The sequence below is a fragment of the Kryptolebias marmoratus genome, linkage group LG15 (genome assembly GCF_001649575.2).
Source record: "Kryptolebias marmoratus isolate JLee-2015 linkage group LG15, ASM164957v2, whole genome shotgun sequence".
Taxonomy (NCBI): Eukaryota; Metazoa; Chordata; class Actinopteri; order Cyprinodontiformes; family Rivulidae; genus Kryptolebias; species Kryptolebias marmoratus.
This window is the reverse complement of record NC_051444.1, coordinates 17,147,578-17,173,752: the sequence shown is the minus strand read 5'-3', so window position 1 is coordinate 17,173,752 and position 26,175 is coordinate 17,147,578. Positions and strand designations below refer to the sequence as shown.

Genomic DNA, 26,175 nt, shown 5'->3' with positions numbered 1-26,175 from the left:
TAAGAATTAAAACAGACTTCATCGGCCTCTGGTGTACAATCACTCTTTTGCAAGCTTAATAAAAGTTAAGTCTGAGAACAGAAACCCTACAGAGATTTAATGGAGCTCAATATGATCCCAGTATTAAAGGCTGAAATTAGCCTATTTATCCTTTCTTTTTAAATTATCTTTCAAAAATCAAAAGTGCAGGTATTTGTTAGAAATACTGAGTCCCTCATCTGTGAGAACTGATTTCATCTGATCAGTTCGTGGCCTAATGATTTATTTGTCACTGATGCTGTTCCTGAAAGGGATTTTTCCATTTTGTGATAATCATCCTGTTTTCTTATTTAAAACTAAAGGTTGGTTCTTTTACCACAGGTCTACATTTTTATCTTCTGAAGCGTAGTTTTTGTTTCTTATTTCTGTAACAGGTCAGCAGTGTTATTTTCTTTCCAGAGGTGTGAGAGGAATCTGTCAGTCTGTCTTTGGTTTGATCAGCGTTTGAAGAGGATTCCACAGACTTCAGCATCTGGAAAAATAAATGTAAGCTCCGACACTGAACCAAGTGAAACTGCTGTCTTATGTGAGAGCAGAGCTGGGGAGAAATGACAGGAAGTGACAGGGCTGATAGGGGGGGCCTGCTCACATGCTGTTTAAGGTGAGGAGGGCACCTGTCTGCCCCCCTCTGCAGCCCGTGGACCCATGGGTTCCACATCAGCACAAAAAGCTAAGACCCCCCTTGAGAGGATTTTAAAAGGAAATACTCTGACAGTTTGATAAGTTTCTTGTCTTTCAGCGACGCAAAATACATCAAAGTAGTCAACAACTGCAGAGTTTCAAACTTTACTGGGTCTTTATTTCACGTTTGGGAGGAAGAACGAAAAGGAACCGAGACCTGGACAGAACCCTCCCCGACTCATCTGGCAGGATATGGATGCAGACGAAGTTCATGCTGAGAGGACATCAGTCAGAAATCAGGGATCCTAACATTCAACATCATCTCTTTATTCTTTACATCTCAAGAATTTATTTCTCTAAATGACAGATGTAGAATCTAACACTGACAAAAACTCTTTAGCACATGAGTACTGATGCAGCAGCAATCCGCTTGTTCCTTCTGTGAAAGATTCAGGGATTTACTCCCCCTGCTGGACACACAGAGCTCAGACAGGATGTTATTGTTCGGACATGTTTTTGTGTTAGATAACAAAACCTCTGATTAATAAAATTAGACATTGAGAAACTTATGGAAAACCATGCAATATCATCCCTGTAGTCTCAGGATAAAGGATGATACTGTCACCTTTTTCATGTTATGATTTCATGTCACCTTTTTTTGTTTTGATTTGTAATTATTTTGTTTTTAATCTTAAGTTACTAAAGGTCTATCTGTGAACACAAACTGCAAACTAGCCTCGGCTATAAATGTTATAGCAGTATTAACAATTAACACCGGTTCCTATATAAATAAGCAATAAATGAAATGATTTGGGGATTTCTTTCAATTATATTGACAGAACTGCAATTTAATTTGTGAAACAAATTCTCTTTGTCATTTATATCAACTGTTGCTGCAACATCACTTGAGTTTTAAGATCGATTTAAGACTGATTTCCTCCTGATAAGTCAGAAATCCATGAAGAAGTTTAAAACCTGAGGGGACAGCTTACAGAGTTAGGTTGAACAAAGCAGGTCACCTCGTCTGGTTTAACAAATCCTAAAACTTCACTCAGAGAAGCAGATTGTAGGACGAAGGTTCGGAGATGTTCTCCCTTTGTCTCCTCACGTCCCGAGGACTCATTCCTAAAAGACAGAGGGATGCACGAGCAGACCGTGAAGAAATAAAGATCCTAACAGGCAACACTGCTGCCACAATCAGGACAAGAGACGAACACGTCTGATGTTTCACAATAACTGATACATACAGAACAAACCACCTGCTGCTGTTTGTTTCTGACTCTGCCCCAAAACAAGTGAATTACTTCAGTAATCTAATCAAATCTGTTAGTAATTATTCTCTGATGTAGAGGTACTAATAAAATAAATCCAACAACTGTCTCAGCAAATCCAGACAAAATATCAGAAAACAAATAGTCCAATGTTCATGCCTCGATTATGATTTACATCTAAGGAAAACTTACAAATGAGTTCCTTTGAAAATTTGAATCACCTTTATAAATCTACATGACTTTTACTTTTTGAACTGAAATACTGAAACACAAACTTTTCCATAATATTTATTTAGTTGAGCTGTACGTGTAGAATAGGAAACAAATAGATAAAGTGTCAACATGTAAGCTCAGTTTATGGCAGCAGCGCCTCAGCTGGACCATCATGTGACTGATAACTTTTATATTTTATGTGCAACATATGGTCTGCATTTATAAGGTACATATTTAAACTTCACAGGCTTAAAGTCTTTTAATATGTCCGAAAGCTGTATGTCCATCTTTTATATATTAGATGAAAATTACTATTAAAAAAATAAATCAAAATGTCTTTGAAACCAGAATAAGAAGTAAAGTCTGAACATGTAAATGTCCTTTTCCCATATTTATCTGCAGAGATTTGTTTTTATTTCACATTTTGTCTCTACCTTCGTCCCCCCAGCAGATGTAAAACTAACTCCTCATCTTCAGCCAGAGACAGTCCAGTATCCAGGGATGCGTGCTCTTCCTCCAGCTGCTTCGTCTTCTTCTTTTTCTTCAGTGGGAGCTTCTCCTCTTCATCTCTGCTGTGCTGCCGTTTGGCTGACTCCCTCTCCTCCTCCTCTTCCTCGCCCTGGTCAGAGGAGTGCTGTTGGTCAGGATCGGGCAGCGTGCTGGGGTCGAACTCGTCTTCGCTGCGATTGGCCAGGTAGGCCGTGACTTCGTCCTCCTCCTCCTCGTTGAGCTCCCGTCTCCGTTTGCTCGCCTCCCTCCTGGCTGCCTTGGCCTTCAGTCTCTTCTCTCGGTGTTTGGCCTTCACCTTGCGGCTGTATTCTTGCTTGTCGAACTCCTGATCCTCCAGTCTCAGCCTCTCTTTGGCCTTCTCCACATCGATCCCTGAAACCTCGTCCTCTTCATCGTCGCCTTTATCAGTGACTGCTCGCTGTACTTGGGGCCACAGCTGCACAGCCTGTCCTTCAGCATTAAACGTCACTTTAGTGTTGAGCTGAAAGTTTCTCTTGAGGAGCTTTTTGGCCTCTTTATATTTTGTTTCTTTTTCAGGCTTTTTCTTGGCGACCTGATCAGCTTCTTCTTCACTCTGCTGATCCTGGGTCAGATTAAAGACATCCTTCCTTTTCACTGTCAGAAAGTCCAAGTCTCGGAGATCGTCCTCATCTCTGTCGTCTGCACCGAGCACGGCTGTGATGGACGGATCCCCATCTTCATCACTGTCAAGTTCATCATCGTCGCTGCTCTGGCTGTCCTCCTGGGGCAGTCCTCCTCTCAGCTGAGCTTTAAATCTCCTGAGCTCCTCCTCTTCGTCCGACTGCTCCTCTTCTTTCTCAGCTCTTTTCGCCTGAGCTTTGTGCAGGAAGCGGACCCTGGGAGCCACAGCGAGACCCAGGGACAGAGCATAGTCCTCGATGTTGAGCTTAAAGACATCAAACACATCTTTGTTCTTCATTAGATAGACTGAGCGCAGGTAGGAGACAAAGCACCTCTGGGCTCTTTCTTTCTGCTCGTTCTCTTGGGCCAGGAAGGCCTCCAGCTTCAGCTGGACACTCTGCACTTTGTCTGGGTTCACCTGAAACACAGATTGAAACAAGGGAAGATCTTTGTTCAACTGTTTGCAAACAACAGGCCAATAACACAGCTCCACTGTTCTCCTGGCTGCCTGCTGCATTTCAGAACCTTGTCTTATCTTTATAGATTCATCTTTATATCCACCCCTTAAAAGGCATATTTTTAGTTCAAATACCTGAGCTATTCCAACATCTCCATTCTTTTCTTTTTGACCCATTCTGTTGAAAATCAGCTGCTTTGTTTGGGATCATTGTCCTGTTGCATCATGACTCAGTTTGGTCCAAGTTTCAGACAGATGGTCTCACGTATGACTCTAGAATCCTTTGGTCTACAGAGTTCATGGTCGACTCACTGAAAGGTGCCCAGAGGGGGTAAACCTCAGACTGTTTTCCATTAGCCTGGTTTGACAAAACCTAAAACTCGACTAAGACATAGTAGGTACCACAGAGATAAATAAGGACAAAAAGATCTGAAACTTTTAGTTTTGATGTTGAAATCACTCATTCATAAAATTAAACCTGTTTTATTAAATATTATCTAATGAAAAGCAGCTCTAATTAATAAATTCAATATAAAACTTTAATATATGTCAAATCAAGACAAAATAAGAAGAATGCAAAAAATTTCTACACCACTGTAAATTCCTACAGTTTGACTGCAGATTCTTCCTGTCACAAAGCAGGTGGTCCTGGCTCTGAGTGGACCTGTCCTGGCTCTGAGTGGACCTGTCCTGGCTCTGAGTGGACCCGTCCTGCCTCTGAGTGGACCCGTCCTGCCTCTGAGTGGACCCGTCCTGCCTCTGAGTGGACCCGTCCTGCCTCTGAGTGGACCCGTCCTGCATCTGAGTGGACCCGTCCTGCATCTGAGTGGACCCGTCCTGGCTCTGAGTGGACCTGTCCTGGCTCTGAGTGGACCTGTCCTGGCTCTGAGTGGACCCGCCCTACCTCTGAGTGGACCTGTCCTGGCTTTGATAAGGGGTCTTACCTGGATCTTATTGATGGGGACCTTCTTCTCCTGCAGCTGGGCCACCATGCCGTCCTCCTCAGAGGGCAGCAGCAGCAGCAGGGCCTCTCCTCCCTCCTTGTAGCGGGCGGTCCGACCTACTCTGTGGATGTACGTGTCTGCGTCCTCTGGACAGTCCACCTGCAGGACCCAGTGAACAGCGGGAAAGTCCAGGCCTCTGGCGGCGATGTCGGTGGCGAAGAGCACAGCACTCTGCTTCTTGAGGAACATGTTGTAGACCTCCACCCGCTTCATCTGCTGCTGTTTGCCGTGCAGGGCCAGGATGGGGGTCCCTGGCCTGAGACGGCAGAAGACCCGGTACAGGTACTGGACCTCCTTACAGCAGGCGAAAAAGACAATGACCTTCTTGTTCAGGTGAGTCCTGATGAAAGAGTAGAGCATGTTAACTTTCTGGTGGAGCTCACACACCACGTAGTTCTGCTCTAACGAGGCCGGTGTGCTGAACCGAGCCTGTTCATGGACCCAGGCGTACTCCGGATCCTTCAGGCTGAGCCGGGCCAGGTCTTTCACGGACTTGGTCTGCGTGGCGGAGAACAGCAGTGTCTGCCGTGACTTGGGGAGGTTCTCCACGATGGCGTTAAGTGTTTCTGCAAAGCCCAGGTCCAGGATCCGGTCCGCCTCATCCAGGACGAGCATTAGCAGGCTGCTAGCGTGGAAGGTGGCCGTCTGGTCCATGTGCTGGAGCATGCGGCCCGGGGTGCAGATGATAATGTTGGTGTGGGAGATCCTCTCCGACTCGGTCTGGAGGTCCTTACCACCGATGACGAGCCCCGCGGAGAACTCGTGGTTCTTGCCTATTTTGCGAAGGACTTCAAAGGTCTGGTAGGCCAGTTCTCGGGTGGGAGATATGATGAGGGCTCCGAGACCGTCCATGGAAGTCCACTGGTGGCGGTACAGACACTCCAGCACTGGGATGAGGAAGGCTAGCGTCTTCCCGGAGCCGGTCTTGGCCGCACCGAGGACGTCTTTCCCCCGCAGAGCGAGGCCGATGGTCTGCCTCTGGATCTCGGTGGGCTGTCGATACTGAGCCTCCTGCAGACCCAGCAGGGTTTTCTTGGAGATGGGGAAGTCTGAGAACTTGAGCACCTCCTTGGTGTTGATGTGTTCGTACTTTGTCACGAGCCTGTTGATGTCCTCCTGCTCCACGCGCCATGCGGGTTTCTTATTCTGGAGTCTCTTCTGCTTCACTCGTTGCTTCGTCTTCTCGTACCTCTTCTTCCACCTTTCGAAGTTTCTCACGGGGTCTGGGCTTTCTGTCTTTGCGCCTTTACGTTTCGAACCGCCTTTTCGCTCCATCTGTTCTGATAATGACCACAAGCTGGTTTGAAATTAAAGTCCAGGCTGGAAGTCCTGCGTGTTGGAAGAAACTTTGCGTCGCGCTCGATATGACGTCATCTCCAGGCTTTTTTTTTAAGCCTCAACTTTATTGACACTTAACGGTAACAACAATAAGACAATTTACTCCATACAAAGAAATTACTAAATAAGTAGTGCAAACCAACATTTGATGTGAGCTAACGTTTAACAATGTAAGAAATAATAATAATAAAAAGACAGGCGGAACCACAGAAACATAAAATGAGACTATCTTTAATCGTAAACAAGAATCACAATTTACAAGTTGGTATGTTAACCAAATTTTTAAAAAACAAATATATGTTAAAACTAATTATTTTAATTGAATAGCTTTAAAGGAACTTTCAAATGACACACTGTTTTAAAAGTGTATATTCTGGAATAATTTAAAATCCTGAATTTCCACTGAACAATGTGAAACGTTGTCATCTGTCACAAAAACTGCCATAATGTCTACATAAATTTTAGAGATTGGCATGAAACGTACAGCAAATGTTCTTTGATAAATGTTCAGGAGCTTTTTTAATGGTTGTAGACAAAATGAACACTTTTCAGGCCCAGTATCTAATGAGGGATGACTGGAGGGAAGGGTTTTCCTCACAATGGTTAAAGCTAATTTCTTTTTACACAAGTGTTGGACTTTTAAAACTCTTCCCATTTCCCACGTTTTTTAAATGTACTCTCGGTGCATGTTGTAGGGTCTTTTCTGCAACATTTGATTTTTAGCATTGTCTACAGTTCAGTAAAGTGAAAAAAACCTTTTTGGCCTTAGATTATTTGGTGTAATAATAATAAAGGGGAGTTTTGCGCTGCTCGTTTTAAGGCAATGTTATTGTTATCTGCCCAACCCAAGAAATCTCTACCAGCTGTCACTGGCTGGAAAAGGTGATAGCAATGGGCTACTCTATTCCCCCGATCCTGTTTACCGCAGTGTGTGAGATTATCCTGATTAGCAGCAGGCAGATGGTCTGTGGAATCAGGTCCCATTCAGGGCAGTTACTCCCAGCCTTATGAAGCTATATGGATGATGTCACTGCTTCTCTCCAGGCGCTGCATGCATTTTTTAGGCTCCGTAAAGACTTGAGAAACTGCTCTCCTATGCCTGGATAGTGATCAAACCAGCCAAGTCTCAGTCTCTCAGTCTGGAAGGGGTTTAAGACTGATAACATCACATTTGTAGTTGATGGTGAGAAAATGCCTCTTCTCACAGAATATCCCGAGGATTGATTCACGTAAATCAATTAACCTGAATTCCCAGAGAAACACAAAGGTGTTACCAGAACATCAGGCTGCTTATATTGGAAGGTAGACTAAAACTCCTTATGAAGTCTGTTTTAATCTGAATGGAAAATCCTTCCAATAATATCCTGATTGCACTGATGTATTTCTGTGTCTTAACTGGAGGTACTCCTGAATAGGGTTACTGTGTTAAACTACAAGACAAGTTTTCAATGTGTAGCAGAGTTTAAACAGCTGCAGCCAAAACTATTACAAAACCTTCACTCAAGGTCTAAAATGAAATAGGTGGAAAGCTACAGCTCCAGGGGATTTGTTGTATTCAGCTGTGTGTTGAGAACCACCTTCAGTGTTTTCACAATAATATAATAATAAATTAAATGTATACAGCTCCTTTTTAAAGACCCCAGATTTGGGGTTTGATCCCCAGCACAGGCAGTGTGCTGAAGTGTCTTTTAGCAAGAGACTGAACCCCTAACTGCCCACCAATATGCTTATTGTTGTATGGATGAGACATATAAAAAGTCCTGTGTATAAAGTGTAAAATACATGATAGAAAGCACTGTATGAGTATGAGTGTGGATGGGTCAATGAAAAACATTGCAAAGCCCTTTGCCTAACCTGTAGAGATATAAAGGAGCTATATAACTGTGGACCATTTCTCATTACTCAAAAAACAGAAAAAAAAGGTTTGTCATGTTTGTCTAATGACTCATAAAAAAAGCCTAATCTGTATGTGATAATATAACGACAACATCAAAAGTCAGGATGTCAAAAAGAAAAGTAAGTGTTTAAGTATTCCATGTGAATCCAGGTTTTTTTCTTCCTAAACTTTTAGGTCTCTGCAACATTCCTTTAAGCTTCACCACTGATGAGGACTGTGTTGATTTTCTGTCATTTCAGCATGGTTAAACATTAGTTTTCCATGTAGTATTAAAAGTTTATAATTCAAACTTTACTATTTCAGGTCTTCTTTTTATGCCACAAAGGTGTTTTATTTTCCGTTTACAGTCGCAGTGGAATTGTAGAAGTGCACAGTCAGTGAAATTAAAAATACATCTAACTTTCTTCTGTAGGAGCAGGATCCAGCATTATCAACAATGTGATGCTTTATGTTCTGTCAATAAACAAATTATTTAATTGTAATTTTTTCAGATTTGTTTGAGACTGTCAGCCTCAGACAAATGTTTGCAGATTAAGAGGAGCTCATGCATCAGTGGTAGTCATCGGGAGATGAGAACATAGTTCATAAATGGATGAAGTTGAGGTGATGAAGACAAGCCAGCAAGAGAGGAAACTGCAGCACTCAGGCAGGAGACATCAGCAGATGAGTCAGCATGTCTAAATGTATGAATGAATTTAAAATAACCGGACTATTAACTATGCACATGGTTGGAAACTTCCATTTTATTTTTTCCACTGAATTTTTCATGAATAAAGAAGAAGAAGATGAAAGTTTGTTCCTGGAAGAAGATGCTTCCTATATTTGTAAGAATATTCACATTACTTTGAAAACTGCCTGTGGATACAATACTCTTGAAAAATACCCGTGACGCTGCAGCACACAGCTCTGGCTTCTCTTGATATTTGTTGTCAGAGTTATTCAGCGCTGACAACTGGGCTGAAAGCTTTGGCAGAGTCGGCCAGGAAAGCTTCAATCTCCTCCGCCGTGCGAGGGACACAGGTCAGCAGCTCTACGCCATCAGCTGTCACGACAATGTTTTCTTCAACCCGAAACCTGCTCACAGCAGTGGCATTATGATTAGTGGAACTCAATAGAATCAATATCGGGAGACATTTCTTCAGCAAGCTTAGTAAATGCAAAAATGCAAACAAACTGCAGATTTAAATCTTAAAAATGAGCTCAGTCATTCTATGTAGAATAAATATTAAAAAGTTGAATTTGCTGTTTTTAAAACATTACAATGAATTTCAGTTACTCACAAAACTGCACATTTGTTGACACTTAAACAATATTAAACAATCCTAACACCAATTTATAATAATATTTGTTTAGAATTTATGCAATAATGAATTTCCTTGTGTCCCAGTTGAATGAGAACCAAAGACTGTCCGTGTGTACCGACCCCTCCGAAGCCTCGGAATCGAACCAGCACACGTTAGAGATGAAGCAGCTCTTAGCAGGATCAGACAGGACCTGGTCCAGCAGAGAGGTGATGAACGCCGGGCTCCACAGTGAGGACCATCCGCTCCTGCACCAGTTGATCCATAAGATTCATCAGTCTGGGTTCATTAATGAGCTCCACCCCAAAAAAAAGGAACATTTTTAAAATATGTTTGATGAAATGTGCTTTTATAGCACTTTCATAAATACCTAAACCTGATGATTAACAAGGCTGTTTCAGTTGTCAGTGTTTTCATCCACACAAAAAGAAATAAATAAGCCCTCTTGTATAAATTCTCCTTCTATTTAAGAGATGCTAAAGTTATTGCTTGTCATGTATCCGCACAGACTGAACTCAGCCTTCGTCTTTGGTCAATTTTAAACAGCATTTTCATAACATCACTGTCTGACAGCAGTATTGTTTGAAATGCTCTTACTTTTACTTGTCAAAACAGAAGAAATTTATTCGCCGCAGCATGAAACCATCTGTGCTCAGAGTTCAGACTCTCCTGCCCTCAGCCTGAACTTTTTACCTCCTCACTTCTGCACTTCTTTTTAATTATAGATGGTACATCAATATTTAACTAACAGGAATGCGTTTCCTTCTCTGACTGACTACAAGCTTTTCTTGTTACATTCTTAACTGCAGACTAAAGGTTGTGGCAAGAACAATCTCAGAATTTTAAGCACTCTCCTCTTACCTCAGGGTAACCCCCCACAGCATGCACATCAAGTCCCAGCAGGTGACCCAGGCCGTGGGGCATGCAGACGGAGCCCAGATGGACCTTCAACATGTCCTCGGCGTTGCCATGCAGGATGCCAAGTTTAACTAGTTCCTCCAGGTGAAGCTTGTCAGCCTGGTGGTGCCTGTCAGCCCAATTCATACCTTCAGAACAAACATCTTTCTAAATAAAACAAAACAAAAAGTTAGAAATAATGAAAGACAGTCAAACATCTCTCTGGTTGTTTTGGTTTTTGCTTTACAGCAACAAAAAAACAGACCTTTGTATAGTATCAGTCAAAAGTCTGCACACATCAGCTCCTACAAAGAAAACCTTTGCATGAAAACGCCAAAACTCTGACATGGCACATGTGACGTTGTATGGTAAAGAAAACAAGTGCCATACTTTCCTCAGTGTACTCACCTATTGCTTTGATAACAGCTTTGACTCATTATCTTTTACATCTGATTCAGGATCGTAATGCTAGCTGGAAGGCTTTTCCTTTAACACGTGTCCCGCCAAAAATAAAATAGTTGAAACTTTTGTGTTAAAATGTTTGAGCCCATCAGCTTTGTTCTGTAGATACAGTTTCAGTGTTAGAAACTCGTAGGAGCTTCTCTTTCTGTCATAGTTTGGTATTTTCAGTTTGTTGTTTTGATTATTGTCTTGTTTCGGTTTGAGTTATTGTTTCAGTTTAGTTTTTCCTGTTCATGTTTGTTGTCATCATTCACCTGTCCTCCGCTCAGCAGTTTTCTGGTTTCTTGTCACACCCATCTCCAGCTGTCTTCACTCCTAATCACACACCTGTTCCCACTTCTCCTCATCACCCTCTGCTTTAAAACTTGGTCTTCCTCTCCACCTCTCTGCCGATTCATTGTTGTTTGTTCATGTTTGGTTCCAGTCTGGTCCCTCTTTGTTTTTGCCTTGCCTTGTCCCGCCTTTGTTATTATCTGGATTTTTGTTATAGTTAGTTTTGCTGCCACGTCAGCTTTTTGTTTTCTTCTTTTTATATAAATAAATCAGTTTTTGTTTCCAAAGATGAGTCTGCGGATTGGGTTCGCCACGCTCACACCACATTCTGACACTTTCCTTCCATTCCACAAGGACACGACAACTAAGTTTGTGAATGTTTGCTTCTACCCAATTTGAAATTCTTTTTAAACATTTGTAATGCTTCTCTTTGTTTAGGACTACAGCAGACAGGTACATAACACAGTGATTAAGGGAGAAAACACACTTTATCATTCAATCAGAACAAGACAGCTGATACATAAACATTTGAGAGTGCCATTAAACTGTGTTTGCAAAAGTTTTGGCAGCAATAATGAAATTGGCTCTCTTGAGAAGGACTGTGTACAAAACAAGTATTTATTTCCACTGTAGAGTAAAAATTTATTCCATAACAGCTACAAAAATGCCTCATATGGTTTAAGTAGCATTCATTTCTGGTAAGTAGACTGTGAATTGGACTGCCATGGTTCTGTTGCTGCAAACAAACCATTATTAAGGGAAACCAGTAAGGAAACAAAAATGTGAATGAAACAATAATCATAAGGAATGGACATTAGACCAATGAGTTTCTGGCCAAAGCACATATAAGATACAGGACAGCAGAACAGATGGTATCTGCATGTGTAGTCTGTACTGTGAAGCATGGAGGAGGAGGTGTGATTGTGTGGGGGTACTGAGCTTTAATGCAAAACTGTAAGTATACAGTACAGGCATGAACACCACTTTTTTCCCACATTGTTTACTAAATGTTTCCACGTGTTCATAGTTTGGATGTCTTGAAGAAAATAAATAAATTAATTAAAATAAAAAATATATATGCATGATTATATGTTCTCAGAATTTTGACAAATACCATACTGCTAATTCTAAACGATCCATAGTCAGTTATATTGTTCTGTATTATTTCTAAGTGTAGATATGAAATTTCTATGATATTATTTTGCCTTTCCTGTATGCAAGTAAGTGTTGTTAGTCCCTGAAGATGAGAACCTGGTTCGACGGCAGCCATGATGGTGCGGCTGGAAAGGAGCAGGTTATGTCTGAAGTGTAGCAGAAATACTCTGCACTCATGTCAAACAGACTGTAGGGAAAAAAAAACATCTTCAATGCAAATTAGGCGGCAAACTCACTGGAGTTTAGAGAACAATTCACACAGAACAATAACTATGCAACTTGATGGCATTTTCTTGAGAAATTCTCTAAAAAGAAAAAAAGCAAATCAAAAACAATTTGTCAGTCATTAGCCAGCACCTGGCAAAGTGAGAAAACTACTGTAAGCTTCTCACCACACGTCTACGTCTTCAATCGTCTTGTCATTTAGAGTCACAGGGTGACCACAGTAGACGGCAGAGCATTTATTGCCCCGATGGAGCAATTTAAAAACCAAAACAACAAAAACATGTTACTGCTGTAGTGTGATCTTTAGCCACAAAGTAAGTACTACACTACAAGATGGAAACTCTACTAAATGTCAACACAAATTTTGGTCCAGTTTATTTTAAGTTCATAATTTAAAAATGATTACATTCACACATTACAGTGACTCAGTTGACACGGCATTTACACAAAAGGCCAGAGGGATATTCAGCAAAGATGATAATCAACAGTGATGCTACTAACTTTAGTTAGAAAGTAGTCATGTAAGCTATTAAAGCGGTTAATAATGAACTAATCGTGTCTTATGATCCACAGATGCAGGTGTATGAAGTGTGGCTCATCCCTCCCTTAGAGTAATAAAAGTGTTCCAACAGACTGAAAGAGAAAAACTTAGTTAAGGAACCACAGGAAGATATTAAAAAAATCAGCTATCATTTTTACACAAGAACATTATCTCAGGAAATGTGTTAATATATTCTGATTTTACATTTCTGCTGATTATATTTAAACTAGCAGCAGGTTTTGCTTTTTCATGTCAAACGGAAAAATTTAACTAATCCTGTCAGGATTTATGCAAAATTCATTACAGTCAAGTTATCTACATAGTGTCTACACATATCAAAGTGAAGTGTTCATCCATCCTAAAGGTTAATTAAAATGTTTGAAATGAAATCCATATAAATAATGTCAAATCAAAAATTAGAAATATTCTAATTCCCGCATTAGCTGTAGATGTAACCAACAAGATGCTGTACATGCAATAAAACTAAAATATGTTGTTTTTCCATGTAAAGACTTATAAATCTACCAGCTAAAGGTATAACTTACCTCTCCATTTCATATTCTTTCTGTCCAGGTTTTACAAGCTTAAAGACCTACAAACAACTGTATGATTAGCAAACTTTAAGATTTTACTGAGTAAAATGGTGACAACAAACCACCAAGACCTGAATTTTATTATGTAGATCTGACAGCGAAACTGCAACAGTAAATGCTGCCAAAGACAGCAATCTTAAGCTGTTCCAATCAATTACTGGCTTCAGGGTGTTTTTGCCAGCAGCAGAACATGCTGAAGCCCAGTCACAGCAGTAGTTGATGCCACAGACTGCTGGTTTAAGCTTTGAGGAGTCAGCTCCTAATTTCAGCTTGGCTTATCATTGAACAGACCAGGCATGGACCTTATCAAAGCAAAAAAAAAAAATGTTTTTAATAGTTTAAAAGTGGTCCGTTTTACTGAGCCACAGGCTTCCACATGATCTGCTCTTTATTAATTATCAGCAAATGAATGTGTTCGTACAAACAGTTGGGCGTGAACAAACAGGAACAGGAAATGAAACCGTAGGTAATGCTGTAATTATAAGATGAAATTTTAATTTAAGATATACAAAGTTAATTTAATTAAGGAAGATCTTACCATTTTGTGGGCTTCACTGGAAATCCTGTTGACGTGGCGCAGAACCTTGAGCTCCATATCAGTCTTTAAAATATGACTGCAAGCACAGACACAAAGGAGTAACCAGCAAACATGATGTGATAACAGATGTACAGGCAAACTGTAAACAGAAGTCACAATTCAGAAAAAGGACACAATATTATAAATATGAAGGCTGAGATAGAAATATGTTTCGAACTAATCTCTAATATCTGGTGCAAGACGACCAAATCTAAATCAGCTCATTGGCAAAAAGTTTCCAGAATGTTGTACATGAATTAAATAGGTAATTTCCATGGAGAATGTTTCTCACTTCGTTTCTGCAGGGCATCTGAGTTGGTTTCAGCCTACAAAGAGTCACACCGGAGACTTTGATTTACAAAGTTGTTTTCCAGGCAGGCAGCTGAGTCATACCCTTCACATTGATTTGTCACATGGCTTGGAACCAGATTTATAGATTTGTACAGTAATGGAATCTATTAAATATGAGCCAGAGGTAACCAGAAGAAACACTCATTCATTTTTTTTTTTTTTTTTTTTTTGTAAAAAGAACATAAAAAAAAGAGTCTTGTCAGCTCCGGCGAGAGGAGTGGGCAGAGGGTTCATTCAGCTCGGCTCTCCAAGAGGTGTGACTGAAAAGTATTCTTCCTCATTTCTGGAAATGTCAATTTATCTGGAGGTGTCCAAATTCTAATAACAAAGACAACCAAGCAAGCACGAAGTTCATTTTATCAATGCAGAGTGGTGAAATAAGGGTGGAAAAACACCTATTTCTAATTTCAAACACCCAATTAACTTACTAGGACAGGTAATTTCCTGAGTTTTAAAGAATATGACTAAAGAAATTTTCCAGCTCTTAAAAAACACTTACTTAATTGTTCAATATACAAATTTTACACACTCACCACTTCACAATAACTGGGTGTAAAATAGTGTTGGAAGATGGTGAAAGAAAGGGTAAACAGGATGTAACAACTGTAGAAAATGCAATGTGGTTAACAGGTGCTTGATTATCAGCACCTGTGAGCAACCAGTGGTAATCCCATATCTTCACAGTCTGAGACTAAACTCTGCCCTCCAAGATGATAACACTTGACCCCATAGTGCAGGGTTTATCGAAGACTACCTTCAGAATTTGGGAGTGGAGAGGACGGGATGACAGTCCTGACCTCAACCCCACTGACCACCTGTGGGGTCAGCTTGGGTGTGCTGTTTGTTCCACAATAACCAACACAAGCACACTGACTTGTGACAAAAGTGGTTGAAGAATAAGATACCATCCCACAGCAATGTGTGACCAAGCTGGTGAACAGAATGAGGAGGAGGTGCCAGGCTGTTGTGACTGTGTATGGTTCTTCCACATGCTACTGAGACCTTTGTTAAATTGTTAAATTCCTAATGTGTCTTGTTGCTTCAGACTTTAATTATCCAATACAATAAACAACACCAAATAAGAGTCAATAGCAGAAAAGGCTGTTTGGCAATTTTTTTATGGATGCAATCCACACACTCAAATCTGCTGCTCAGCCCACACAGGCATTTTCCTGACAAATATGGTTCCATTTAGGGCAAATAAACAGGCTTTCCAGTGGTAAAAGGTTTATTGCCAAGAAGCATTATTACTATAAAGAAATAGTCAACTAAACCCAAATTTCCTTACTTTTTGTGCTAATTTTATATGCAGTTAGAAATAAAGATCAAGGACCAGAGCCGAGGACAAAAGAACATTGTTGTTAATTAGCAGCGAACAATCAAAAGATTTCTTGCTAAATCAATTCACAATAAAAAACCTGGATCATCAGCAACAATCAGTATGTAGAACAGTCTGTTGCATCTTTGATTATAAATGAAAAAGAGATAACTTTCCTAAAAACAATATCTGATTATATTTATGGAAATTTATGCCAGAGAGATTTATGCTAATTCCTTCAAAGGGGGCTTCATGGCCGATGCTCCCACTATCAGTGTTTTGTCCTCGCTGCAGGAAAAAAATCTGATTACGTCACCACCAGGTGACTTCAAATGTTATTACTGTATATTAGATTGAATTGTGGAGCATACAGTAAAATCAGCACAAGAAAATCAGCATAAAATTCTCTCATTACACATTTTTTCCAGTAGATCGGAATGCTGTCCAATCACTTCAATAGATGCCTTAAGGTATTTTTTTTTCCCACTTTTGACATGATACATGAATTAGCAGGTAACATGAAACAACATGCACAACTCGGTAATCAATGAAACTAAACATTATAAATTGCAAATATCATACATATTAATATGTATGATAACATGGTAGTTATTGATGTCAGGAGAACTGCTGGATTCAGGTTGGCAAGGATATTAGCAATCTGCAGGATTGCAGGCGGGAAATAATTAAAAAGTTGGACCCACTGAAATGTCAAGTATTAGTTTCCATCTACTTTCAGATTTTATAATAAAGGTCATTCTGTGGTCTGTGTAGGAAGTCGTCCTCTGAGCAGCCTAAATATCTCAAACAGATCCTTGACTTCACGCTGACTAACACCGTGGAGCATTTCAGATTGTGTTACGAATAAAACTGCTGAAAACTCTTGAACTCTTTTGTGACATTTCGCAAACATTTTTGACTAATAAAAAAAACAGAAACTCATTCCAACTTCAAGACCTAAGAGTTGAATCTAAATTGAATCTTGTTTTACTGGAATGACTTCGTAATGAAATGTTCAGGTCACGACAGTCTAAAAAAGAGGTACGCCCAGCTCTAATAATGCTAAATTGAAGCAACAGAATTTCTTACTTATGGGAGATTTAGAAACTGACATTTACCAGGGTTAATTAAAGTTTTTCAAGGTCAGTGGAACAATATAGTTTCACAGTGTTACAGTTGACTTAAATGTAAACTATGAAGAATGATTACACTGGTAAGTTACTTTCATCGGATTTTAAAACCTGTGTTATGTTGAATTTACTAAAGTACGTAGCCTACACTGGCAAATCTAGTAGAGGAAAGCAAAGATTAGCATCTATAAATAATATAATATAATAATTTGTTTCCCACAGCTGTTAATCATCTTGGATCTTTAGTAAAATGGAAAATGCAATGTTGTTGTGGAGCTGGCAACAGTCATGCAATGACAATAAAAACCTCTTATCCCTTTAAAACCCCTGCTATTACGAATTCACCCTCCAAGAATGGCCACACCTGCACACTACACTCAGACTGAAGCTCAGGTAGAAGACTGTAAGAGTCGTGAACTGTCAAATTCCCAAACAGCAGCATCATTTGTCACGTATATTAAATGCAAAATATTTACCATCTCCTGGGAGTTGGTGGTAATTGTGACCCAGGAGAAAAGAAAGAGCAGTAGGAGCAACTTGCTCTGCTACGTTTGCAGAAAAAAGCAGGCACAGCAGGGAAAGGTGCCATTTAATACTGTTCCTCTTCCAGTGACGCTGTTGCAGATTTCTTTTTTAATCAACAAGTAAACTGTCAAAAATATTACACTGTTAATGTTTAATGTTCAGAATATAGGATATTGGACTTTTTATTTTGGACTTTCAAAAAGGTGATGCTTCACATCTAGAGGAGTAAGTAACTCCATAACTATTACAACTACATGTCTTCAGTGCAGAACAGAGACAGTGCGCTCGAAAAACCTGAAGAAATAATGTGCAGTGAACACTCATTAAAAACAGACTAAGTGAATAAGTTAATCAGTACATACTGTGTGATCCATTGTACAATTGAGATGGAATTGTACAATGTGACGCATTTTTACTTTAAAAAGTAGGTTAATTTTTATCTTCAAATGAAAGTGTTTAGGCTCCCCGCAACCCAAAACGGAGAAGCGGGTAAAGAAAATGGATGGATTAAAGTGTTTATAACAAAAACATGACTCATGCCACCAGCCCTTAAACTCAGTATTTGTTCATTAAAAACACTGACGACACTTATTGATTCAGAAATGTCGTTCTGAATGTGATTCCTCCTTGATAGATGCCGTTCTTACAGTTTTGGGGAGTGAATGCGTTACCTCATCTGTTAGGACCTGTAGCTCACGGTGAGAGGACATCTTTCCCTTTTCCCGCAGGCAGCACTGACACCCTAATAATATACTCTGTCTACTGCTCTCGCTGTATTAAAGAAAGTGACGCATATCACGCTTTTCTAATTTAATCCGACAGTGTTAAGATGCTGTTGCCTGATAAAAGTAAAACGTGACTAATTAAGTAATTTAACACCTCATGCAGGTGTTGAGATGTAAAAAAATACTGAGAGTATTGGAAGGATGAATCATTAGAATAAAGTTAGAACTTGAGCTAGTGCTCAGAAAATGTGTTGTGGATGACTCCCAGCGACTACTACACTAAGTTTGGTGTGCATTTGCTTAAAAAGACTACTGTTGTGTTTTTGGCTTTATGTAAAACTTAAACACTAACTAAATAGAAATTATGTTTTAAATGATCTTATATATTTTTAATTAGGAGCTCCCTTATATATCAATTACTAGAGATCTCAAAGCAATCAGTTGTAAAGTTCATCAAGCAGCCAGACTACAGTAAGCTCCAATTCCACGTTAAAAGAAAGCCAGCACCTATTCTAGTTAGTTTTGGTGTAAACTAACCAGAAAAGGGGATAACTTGGTTAGTTATCAGAATCAGAATGCAAGTTTAGGCGTTAATGCTGAGAGACATGCTGAATCCACATCAAGACAATTAATGATCAATAGGTGGCAGCATTAGAATCATGGTTACTGCCTAGGTTAAATGATGAGTTTATACCAAAATTTCTAATATTTGTAAAAAAAATTCACTTTGAGGGAAAGAGAAATGTGGCATAATTACTTTTTTTTGATAATTCTATCTATTATGTTTTACATGCAATATCTCCAACTAATAAAATCCAGCTACAATAGAAATTTAGGAACAGTTTCTGCATAATGGCTTCTAATTTACACCTTGTTCCCATAAATTAGCATTTAAATTAGCTTTCAAAAAAGTAGCCAACTGCACAAGTCGTTAAGGTTAATCAAAAATTCTACTGCATGTCAGGTTGCAACATTTATGTTTTATGTGATGAATGCAGTTTATTTGACGGTTTTCTTCTCTAAAGTGTGGAGATGATGTGACAGGAGCAGATTTTTAAATAGTGCAATCAAATATGTAACTAAGACATTTGGGTGAAGAGAAAAAAAATGAAGTCTGAGATAATTTTTTTTTCCAGAAAAGTAAATATGACTGGTTGAAAGCATGACGGCTAAATTCACAGCTCCCCTCCTTGTTCTGGCAGCTGATGAGTGTTGGCAGCGTACACAACTCTGTGAGGATTAGTGATACTTACTCTCCATCCGAGTGGTGTAGCTTTCAGGCAGTTTATGAACAAAAAGGATTCACATCAATGGCTCCATAACAGTCGGGCTCGGTCACTCCACAGGCCCAGTGAAAGAAGGACTCCTGGACAGGTGAAAGGATCAGACACTGGCAGAGAGGACATGTTAAAAATATAGGAGAATAATGAAATCAGTATCAAAACTAAAGGGTTGAATTTGAGTGATGAGATCATGGAAGCTTGCTGATGAGTGAAGTTTTTTGTCTAGTTTGATCAAATGCCCACTGTCCACCTCTCTGAAGTCGTCATGCCAACAGAAAAGTCTGATTTTTAAGTGACACCAGCGCACTGCTCATTTGGGGAAATAAATCCTGAACTACGGTCAACCCACCAGCCTGTGTCTGTGCAGTACCTCTGCTCCTGCTCCCCCTCCCTGCAGCACCACCACAGACTCCGGCACCAAACCGTCTTTTGACACAATCTCTGCGAAAAGGGCAGCCGACACCCTCAGGGTTTCAGCCAGCAGACAGATCTGAAAGCGCAGGAAGACAGAATACCTCAGGTCAGGGTGGAGAGCCTGAGCAGTAATTTGGAGGGTTATGAATGAAATAAAATTGAGATAAAGATAAATTATTCTCTTGTAACCTGAAATCCATAACCAATGATATAATAAACTTTAGGCATCCTCCAAAATAAATGTTTCTGTTATTGTAAAGATAACTTGAACTGCACAAAGACTACACTTTTCCTTATCATTTTAGGCATGATCTACATGCATCAAAGACAAAAAGCTCAGAAAATGTTTGGTCATAAAAGAAAATACTACAAACTGATAGTGGTGCAGTATTTTGTAGAGCTCTGTGGTTTTCTGTGATACAAAAACCACCCCCAAAACAGATGGAATCACGACATTTAACATGGTGACAACAGACTAAAGTGTTTCTAATCAACGCTATTTACAAATTTAACCAAAAGCGAAAGGATGATGAATTTAAAAATAATGTATCACTTTTATCATTTTTAAAACAGAACATTTAAATGATTTCAAGAAAATTGTTATCATTCTATTGAGACTTGTGTATTTACAGTATCCTACTCTATATAACTGACAAGCTTCTATTGAACAAGCTACTGTTACAATCTTTATTATTCTGACTTTCCACACTGTCACAGCTCGATGTTTTAGGTTTTATAGGCTTTTTTTATGATTATGAGTGTAAAAAAAAATGTGTGCACAACAGGTAAAGCGTGGGGGCTTTCAAATATAATGCTCAGCATAGTTTGTATTAAACTGACAACTAAAAAAAAAGTGCTCTGAAATATAAACAGATAAAAAAAATAAATGTTTGGAATGGATGCATATTTTAGGATGTCTTTGCCACAGGAGATCAGATAGGCTGCCTGAATGTCTCTTCCAATAACTAATTATGAAGTCTTTTGAAGGGGGGGGGGGGTAGTTTAGTTCAGTGGATGGAGGATTTTATGCAACGCCTCTAAATACACCCTTCGGTTATCTGACAGCAGTTTATGGTGGTTAGAAGACAGAAAAAGTATTTATTTTATGACCTAACCCAAATATGAATTTTATGTTGGTCGATACAGTCCTAAAAGAAAACCAGTGAACTCAGTGTGCAGCTGCAGCCTTCCTGACAACAAAGTTCACTGTCAAGGAGTCACGTGCGCTGTCTGCAGATGTAAACGATCCCATGTGACTCTGTGCTGCATTCACAGCTCCAGGACATTTTAGTTTCAACTCCTAACTGCAGTGGTTATGAGCTCCTCTGAGAATACTGCTCCAAGGTTGTATGGGGCCCCAAGCAGGATGTCGTTCAGGGCCCCTCTTTTAGTGAAGCTCATTGCCCTCTTGCCAGCGTGTTTACACGAGAGTGGCCAGGAAAAAGTCATTGCTTTAAAAAGAATAATGCATACCATTGGGAATTTTTCAATTTCCCAGACATATTTAAGACTCCCTCTCAACATGTGAAAGAAGGTGCTGTGGTCAGATTAGACTAAAACTAAACTGTAATAGTTAACGTCATGATTAAAGTTTACAAAGTGCTACATTCAATAGAAGAAAATATCATGACAGACTTTATGATTTTTATAGAAAGCTATGGTTATCAAACGAGTGAATATAAATGAACTACTTCTAAAAATGAATGGGAAAAAATTGTCTTTTGATGTTGTGCTCTGTGTGGTTCTGTGATAGACTTGAGACATGTCCAGGGTGTCCCCTGTTTCCTGCACAGGGACTGCTGGAGACAGACACCAGCTCCCCGAGACCCGAAAAGGACAGGCGGCTAAAGAAGATAGATGGATGGATGGATGGATGGATGGATGGATGGATGGATGGATGGATGGATGGATGGATGGATGGATGGATGGTTGGTTGTTGTGCTATTAAAGCTGCTGACATGCTCCCACAGTAAAAAAAAAACAACAACAGAGAAAAAAAAAGTCCTCTAAAAACAGAAAACAACTACGCTGTCAGAAGCCATTTATATAAAACATCCTTTTTCCAATAACCTTTATATACACAATATTTTTAGTTTATTGTAAAATAGCTGCAAACCTTTCACATTTTTCTGTCTACAGCACAATATTTTATTTCAATATGATTACTTTTGGTTAATTGAAGTCAAAATAAGCCTTATTACATGACACTAATGTAAAAGTTGTACCAAGATATTCAAAAACACACAAGTCTCAGTCCCTTTTTGTTTGCCTCTGTCATGGTGTGTTTGCAGTAAAACAACAGCTCCCCTTCAGAACATTTATGATTGTAGACAAACCCCCCCCCAAAAAAAACAATATACAGATGTCTGCAGACACATTTGCAATAAAAACAAAAAAAAAGGTTGCAGGACATCTGAACAGAGATCAGTTTATTATTCAGTTATTGATATTTACAGCTGCTGATACAACTGATAATTTGTTAGCATTTAGGTTAAACGTTAAACCTCAAACACCTAATTATTGGTCGAAAATTATGTATTGATACATTGTTATTGAACCAAAAAACTTACCACCAAGTCTCAAAAAAAAAAAAAGTTCAGAGCTCTAAACTCCAAATGTATTTATATTTATGTAAACAAAGTATGATTCAAAATGTATTTTTTTATGTGAATGATTGTTTTTAAGCATTCAGTCTTCTCAAACATAAAACATATATGTAAATAACATTTTAAAAAATCGGCATAAAAACCTCATTGTATCATGTTAAAATTTCTGTTAAAGAGAGTTCTGCTTTTATCTTTAAGTCTTTAAACTGCTATTAAGGCTGCAGCAGGAAACCATTCGAAAACTGCCGTGAAATAATAGTTTTGTCTTTGATGAAGTATCCAGAATACCAGCGTTGGGTGTAATAAAGACTTTCAGTACACAGCTCTGACTTTGATTTTTCTTCCTCAGAGCTGCTCAGCGCTGACAGCTGGGCTGAAAGCTTCAATTTCCTCCACTGTGTGAGGGACACAGGTCAGCAGCTCGACACCAATGGCTGACACCGTCAGGGTTTTCTTCAATATGATCCTGCTCACAGAAGTGACACCGCTGTAAGTGAAACACTAGAATAAAAAACAGAACCCAAACACCCCCACCAAAGCAGTCAGTGTCAAACAATGACGTCTACTGCTTGGGATAAAACTTTATGTGTAAAATAGAAGGATTGTCACCGTTTGAGTGTGTCTGTGTTGTTTTTCTGTATTTGTTGTTGTCATTTCTGTTTTTCTTGTCTTCGTGATCCTGTTCTATTAAGTGTCCGTTTTTCTCATGTGTTCTTTGTCACTACTCTCTTGTCCTCTGCTCAGTACTTCACCGGTCTGCCTGCCACGCTCACCTCATCTGTTCTTCATCATCTCCCAGCTGTAACTCATTTTCTGCTCAGTTTTTCTTATTTCATTTTGTTGCTGCCTCGTCAGCTCTTTGGTTTCTTTTGTTAATAAATTAGTTTTATTTCAGCCCATCATGAGTCTGCGTTCTGGGTTTGCCACGCACAATCCAAACAGGGATACACTTTCAACACATAACATCAAAATACCCCAACCTCAGTTTATGTTAATAATAATAATAATAATAATAATAATAATAATAATAATAATAATAATCAGAACCAAGAGGCAACCAAATAACACTTTTCAAGTGTATGGACCCCCTCCGAAGCCTCTGAATGGAGTCAGCACTTGGTTGTTAATGAAGCAGCTCTGCGGGGTCAGATGAGGTCAGGTCCAGCAGATGGTGCCGGGCTTCACGGTCAGGACGGTCAGGTTCCAGCACCGGGCAGAACATACGAAAAACTCCTCAGCCCAGGCTCCTGAATGCACCCCGCCTTCTGGGAGAGATGTCACAGACCACGTTTCCTGCAGCACGTACACACGGCCCGCTTTGGAAACAGAACGTGATTTTTATGTAACTGTTTAGGAAACCAGTTCTTCGCGGTTAGTTTTCTAACATTTCAAAATGGGATTTTCTCTTTCTGAGTGTTTCTTCTGAATGATATGTGTTCCAAATAATTCAAGTGTTTCCGTTCAAGCAAAAAGAAAATTCAAATCCAAATATGAAGAAAGACAGCTAATACAAAACACTTGTGATCTGTTCACCCTGACTGAACTCAACCTTGGTCTGTTTTAAATAATCTTTTCCTTAATGTCCTTCTCTGGCAGCTGCTTCACGTCCACTGTTCCCCTATTCACTGGACAGACTTGCCTGAGTGCGCAAAATCATTCGCCGCAGGATGAACCGATCCGACTCTCCTGCACTCATCCTGAAATTGTTCCTGTTTGACCTGGTTCTGATTCTCTCACTTCTGCACAGCCTTCTCGCTGCTGATGAGACACACTGTAAATATTTAAGGAAGCGAAACGCAGAACAATGTGGTTCACAGTCCGGCGAGTTCCCCTTTTCTACAGGCTCAAGACCTTCAGTTTTGCAGTCTCATCTATGGTCTCGTGGTTTTAATGAGGACAAGCTCAGATTTGAAGCGTGATGTTTTCACCTCTGGGTGACCTCTCACATCATGCTCATCAAAGCCCAGTAAAGAAAAAAAAAATGCATTTATAACAGAAATGATCTTTAGAGATTTGTTCTCTTTACCTCAATGTAAAAAAGTGGCAAGAATTTCTGTGCAAGTTGTGTTTTTTCTGTTTAAAAATGCGTGTGAGTAACCAGAGTTTCTTTGAGTGTTTCAGACCACTAAAAATTATTAAAGTAAATCACTTAAATATAGCTTGCCTTCAATTTTTACTGTAGTTTTCCTCTAATGATTTAGATTTCAGGTTATGCTGCACAAAATTCACCTTTCACATTAGGCAAAAAGAAACCTAATATCTGTTTCATGTTGAAAATACTGATATTTTTCTCAACTCCTCTCATTGTTTGGTGCCACAAGGCCAAATGCAAAACAGCTTGTTGGCAATTCTTTGCCAGAATAAATGAAACTAATTATTTACACTCCAGCATTAAATATTTTCAGAAACAATTGTTTAAATTGACTGTTTTCAGACATGCATCTGATTAATACCCTTCCCATTTATTTGTTACACGACTTGGAACCGGATTTAGAAATTTCTAAATAATTGGAATGTCATAAACATGAGGTATTGGTAACGAGAGGAAACACAAGTCCAAATGTTTAAAGGGGGGGAAAAGCCCTTAAAAAGTGAACTTTGTCAGCTCCAACAAGAAGAGGAGGAGAGAGGTTTAATAAAGCTCTGCTCCCCGAGAGCTGTGGCTGAGGAGCATTCCTCCTTATTTCAGGAAAAGTTTAATCATCCGACGGCTCCAAACCCTAATACCAGAAGCAACCAAGCGAGCACGAAGTTCATTATATCTGTGCAGAGACGTTTCTGACACTGAGAGGGGTAAAACAAAATAAAAATAAAAAAAAAAACAAAAAAAACTGAAGATCTGATTTTTGATCACAAACACACAAGTATCTTACTTGAGTGTTTATTTGTCTGAATCTTTGAGGATTAAAAAAAAAAAAGCCCAATCCTTCGAAATGAACACCGACAAGATGTAAAATAGTCGTCTTCACACAGAATCTAATCAAAACAAACAAACAAAAAAAAAAGGGTGAAACATTACCTGTGCGATAATGATGGTTTGTGTAAATTATTGGGACTTTTCAAAAGCACTTGGGTCGAAATGAGGAGATCCAAACTGTAAAAATATGCAGTTAGGAAAAGAACAAAGAACAATGCTTTTAATTGGCAGCTAACAAGCAAAAACTAGAACTTATTCTGGTAAAATTATTTTAGATTCAGAAATAGATCTCTTAAAAAATCAGTATGTAGAAAGAACAATTGCCGCATCTTTGGTTATAAATGGAAAGCAGCCAACATTCTTGTACAAAATATGATTATTTTTATGCAAATTGATGCCAAATAAATTTACAGACTAATTCCTTTAAACGACGCTTCGCAGCAGATGCTCCCACTGTTAGTGTTAGTTCCCATTTGATGTTAGTTATTCACCAATCAAAGAAACTAAACATCATGAACTATAACAATGTGTGAATAAATAATGATTTTCAATGTCAGGAGGAGTCAACAATCTGCAGGAGTCAAAGATTATTTTTGTCTTGGTCAGTGTGAGTTTATGTTTCCAGAAACTGATTCTGACTGAAGTTGGTTTACGCAGAAACAAGGAGTCCCAACAGACTGTCTGAAGCAAGTTATTTACACATTTTAACAAGGTTTTTACATCAATATAATTTAGGAAGTCTGATTAAAACAGCATTCTTTAAAAAATGTAAGGAGAAAACAGTTTTGTTACTAACACAAAGGTTTTATTACAGCTCAGAAAAGGTTACCTGGTAGCAGCTGTAAAGGATGTGTACTCAGATCACAGCTGTAGTTCACCTCATCAAACCA

At 39.2% G+C, this 26,175-nt stretch overlaps 1 protein-coding gene and 1 pseudogene across 1 annotated transcript; both read right to left on the bottom strand.

Annotated features, from left to right (window-relative positions):
- Positions 1 to 2,203: 2,203 nt before the first annotated feature.
- Positions 2,204 to 6,149, bottom strand: ddx10 (DEAD (Asp-Glu-Ala-Asp) box polypeptide 10). Its single transcript, XM_017428660.3, has 2 exons — positions 4,698 to 6,149; positions 2,204 to 3,714 (listed from the first exon to the last, which is right to left on the bottom strand). Exons 1-2 carry the CDS (start codon positions 6,030 to 6,032, stop codon positions 2,575 to 2,577), a joined length of 2,475 nt encoding a protein of 824 aa, XP_017284149.1. The 5' UTR covers positions 6,033 to 6,149; the 3' UTR covers positions 2,204 to 2,574.
- Positions 6,150 to 8,753: 2,604 nt separating this feature from the next.
- LOC108243322 lies at positions 8,754 to 21,163 on the bottom strand (annotated as a pseudogene).
- Positions 21,164 to 26,175: the final 5,012 nt, after the last annotated feature.

Excerpts from the sequence above, each read along its gene's own strand:
- ddx10 (XM_017428660.3), bottom strand. The coding sequence starts at position 6,032 with ATGGAGCGAAAAGGCGGTTCGAAACGTAAAGGCGCAAAGACAGAAAGC. Across the intron at positions 3,715-4,697 it reads TCCCCATCAATAAGATCCAG|GTGAACCCAGACAAAGTGCA; the intron begins GTAAGACCCCTT and ends TCTGTGTTTCAG.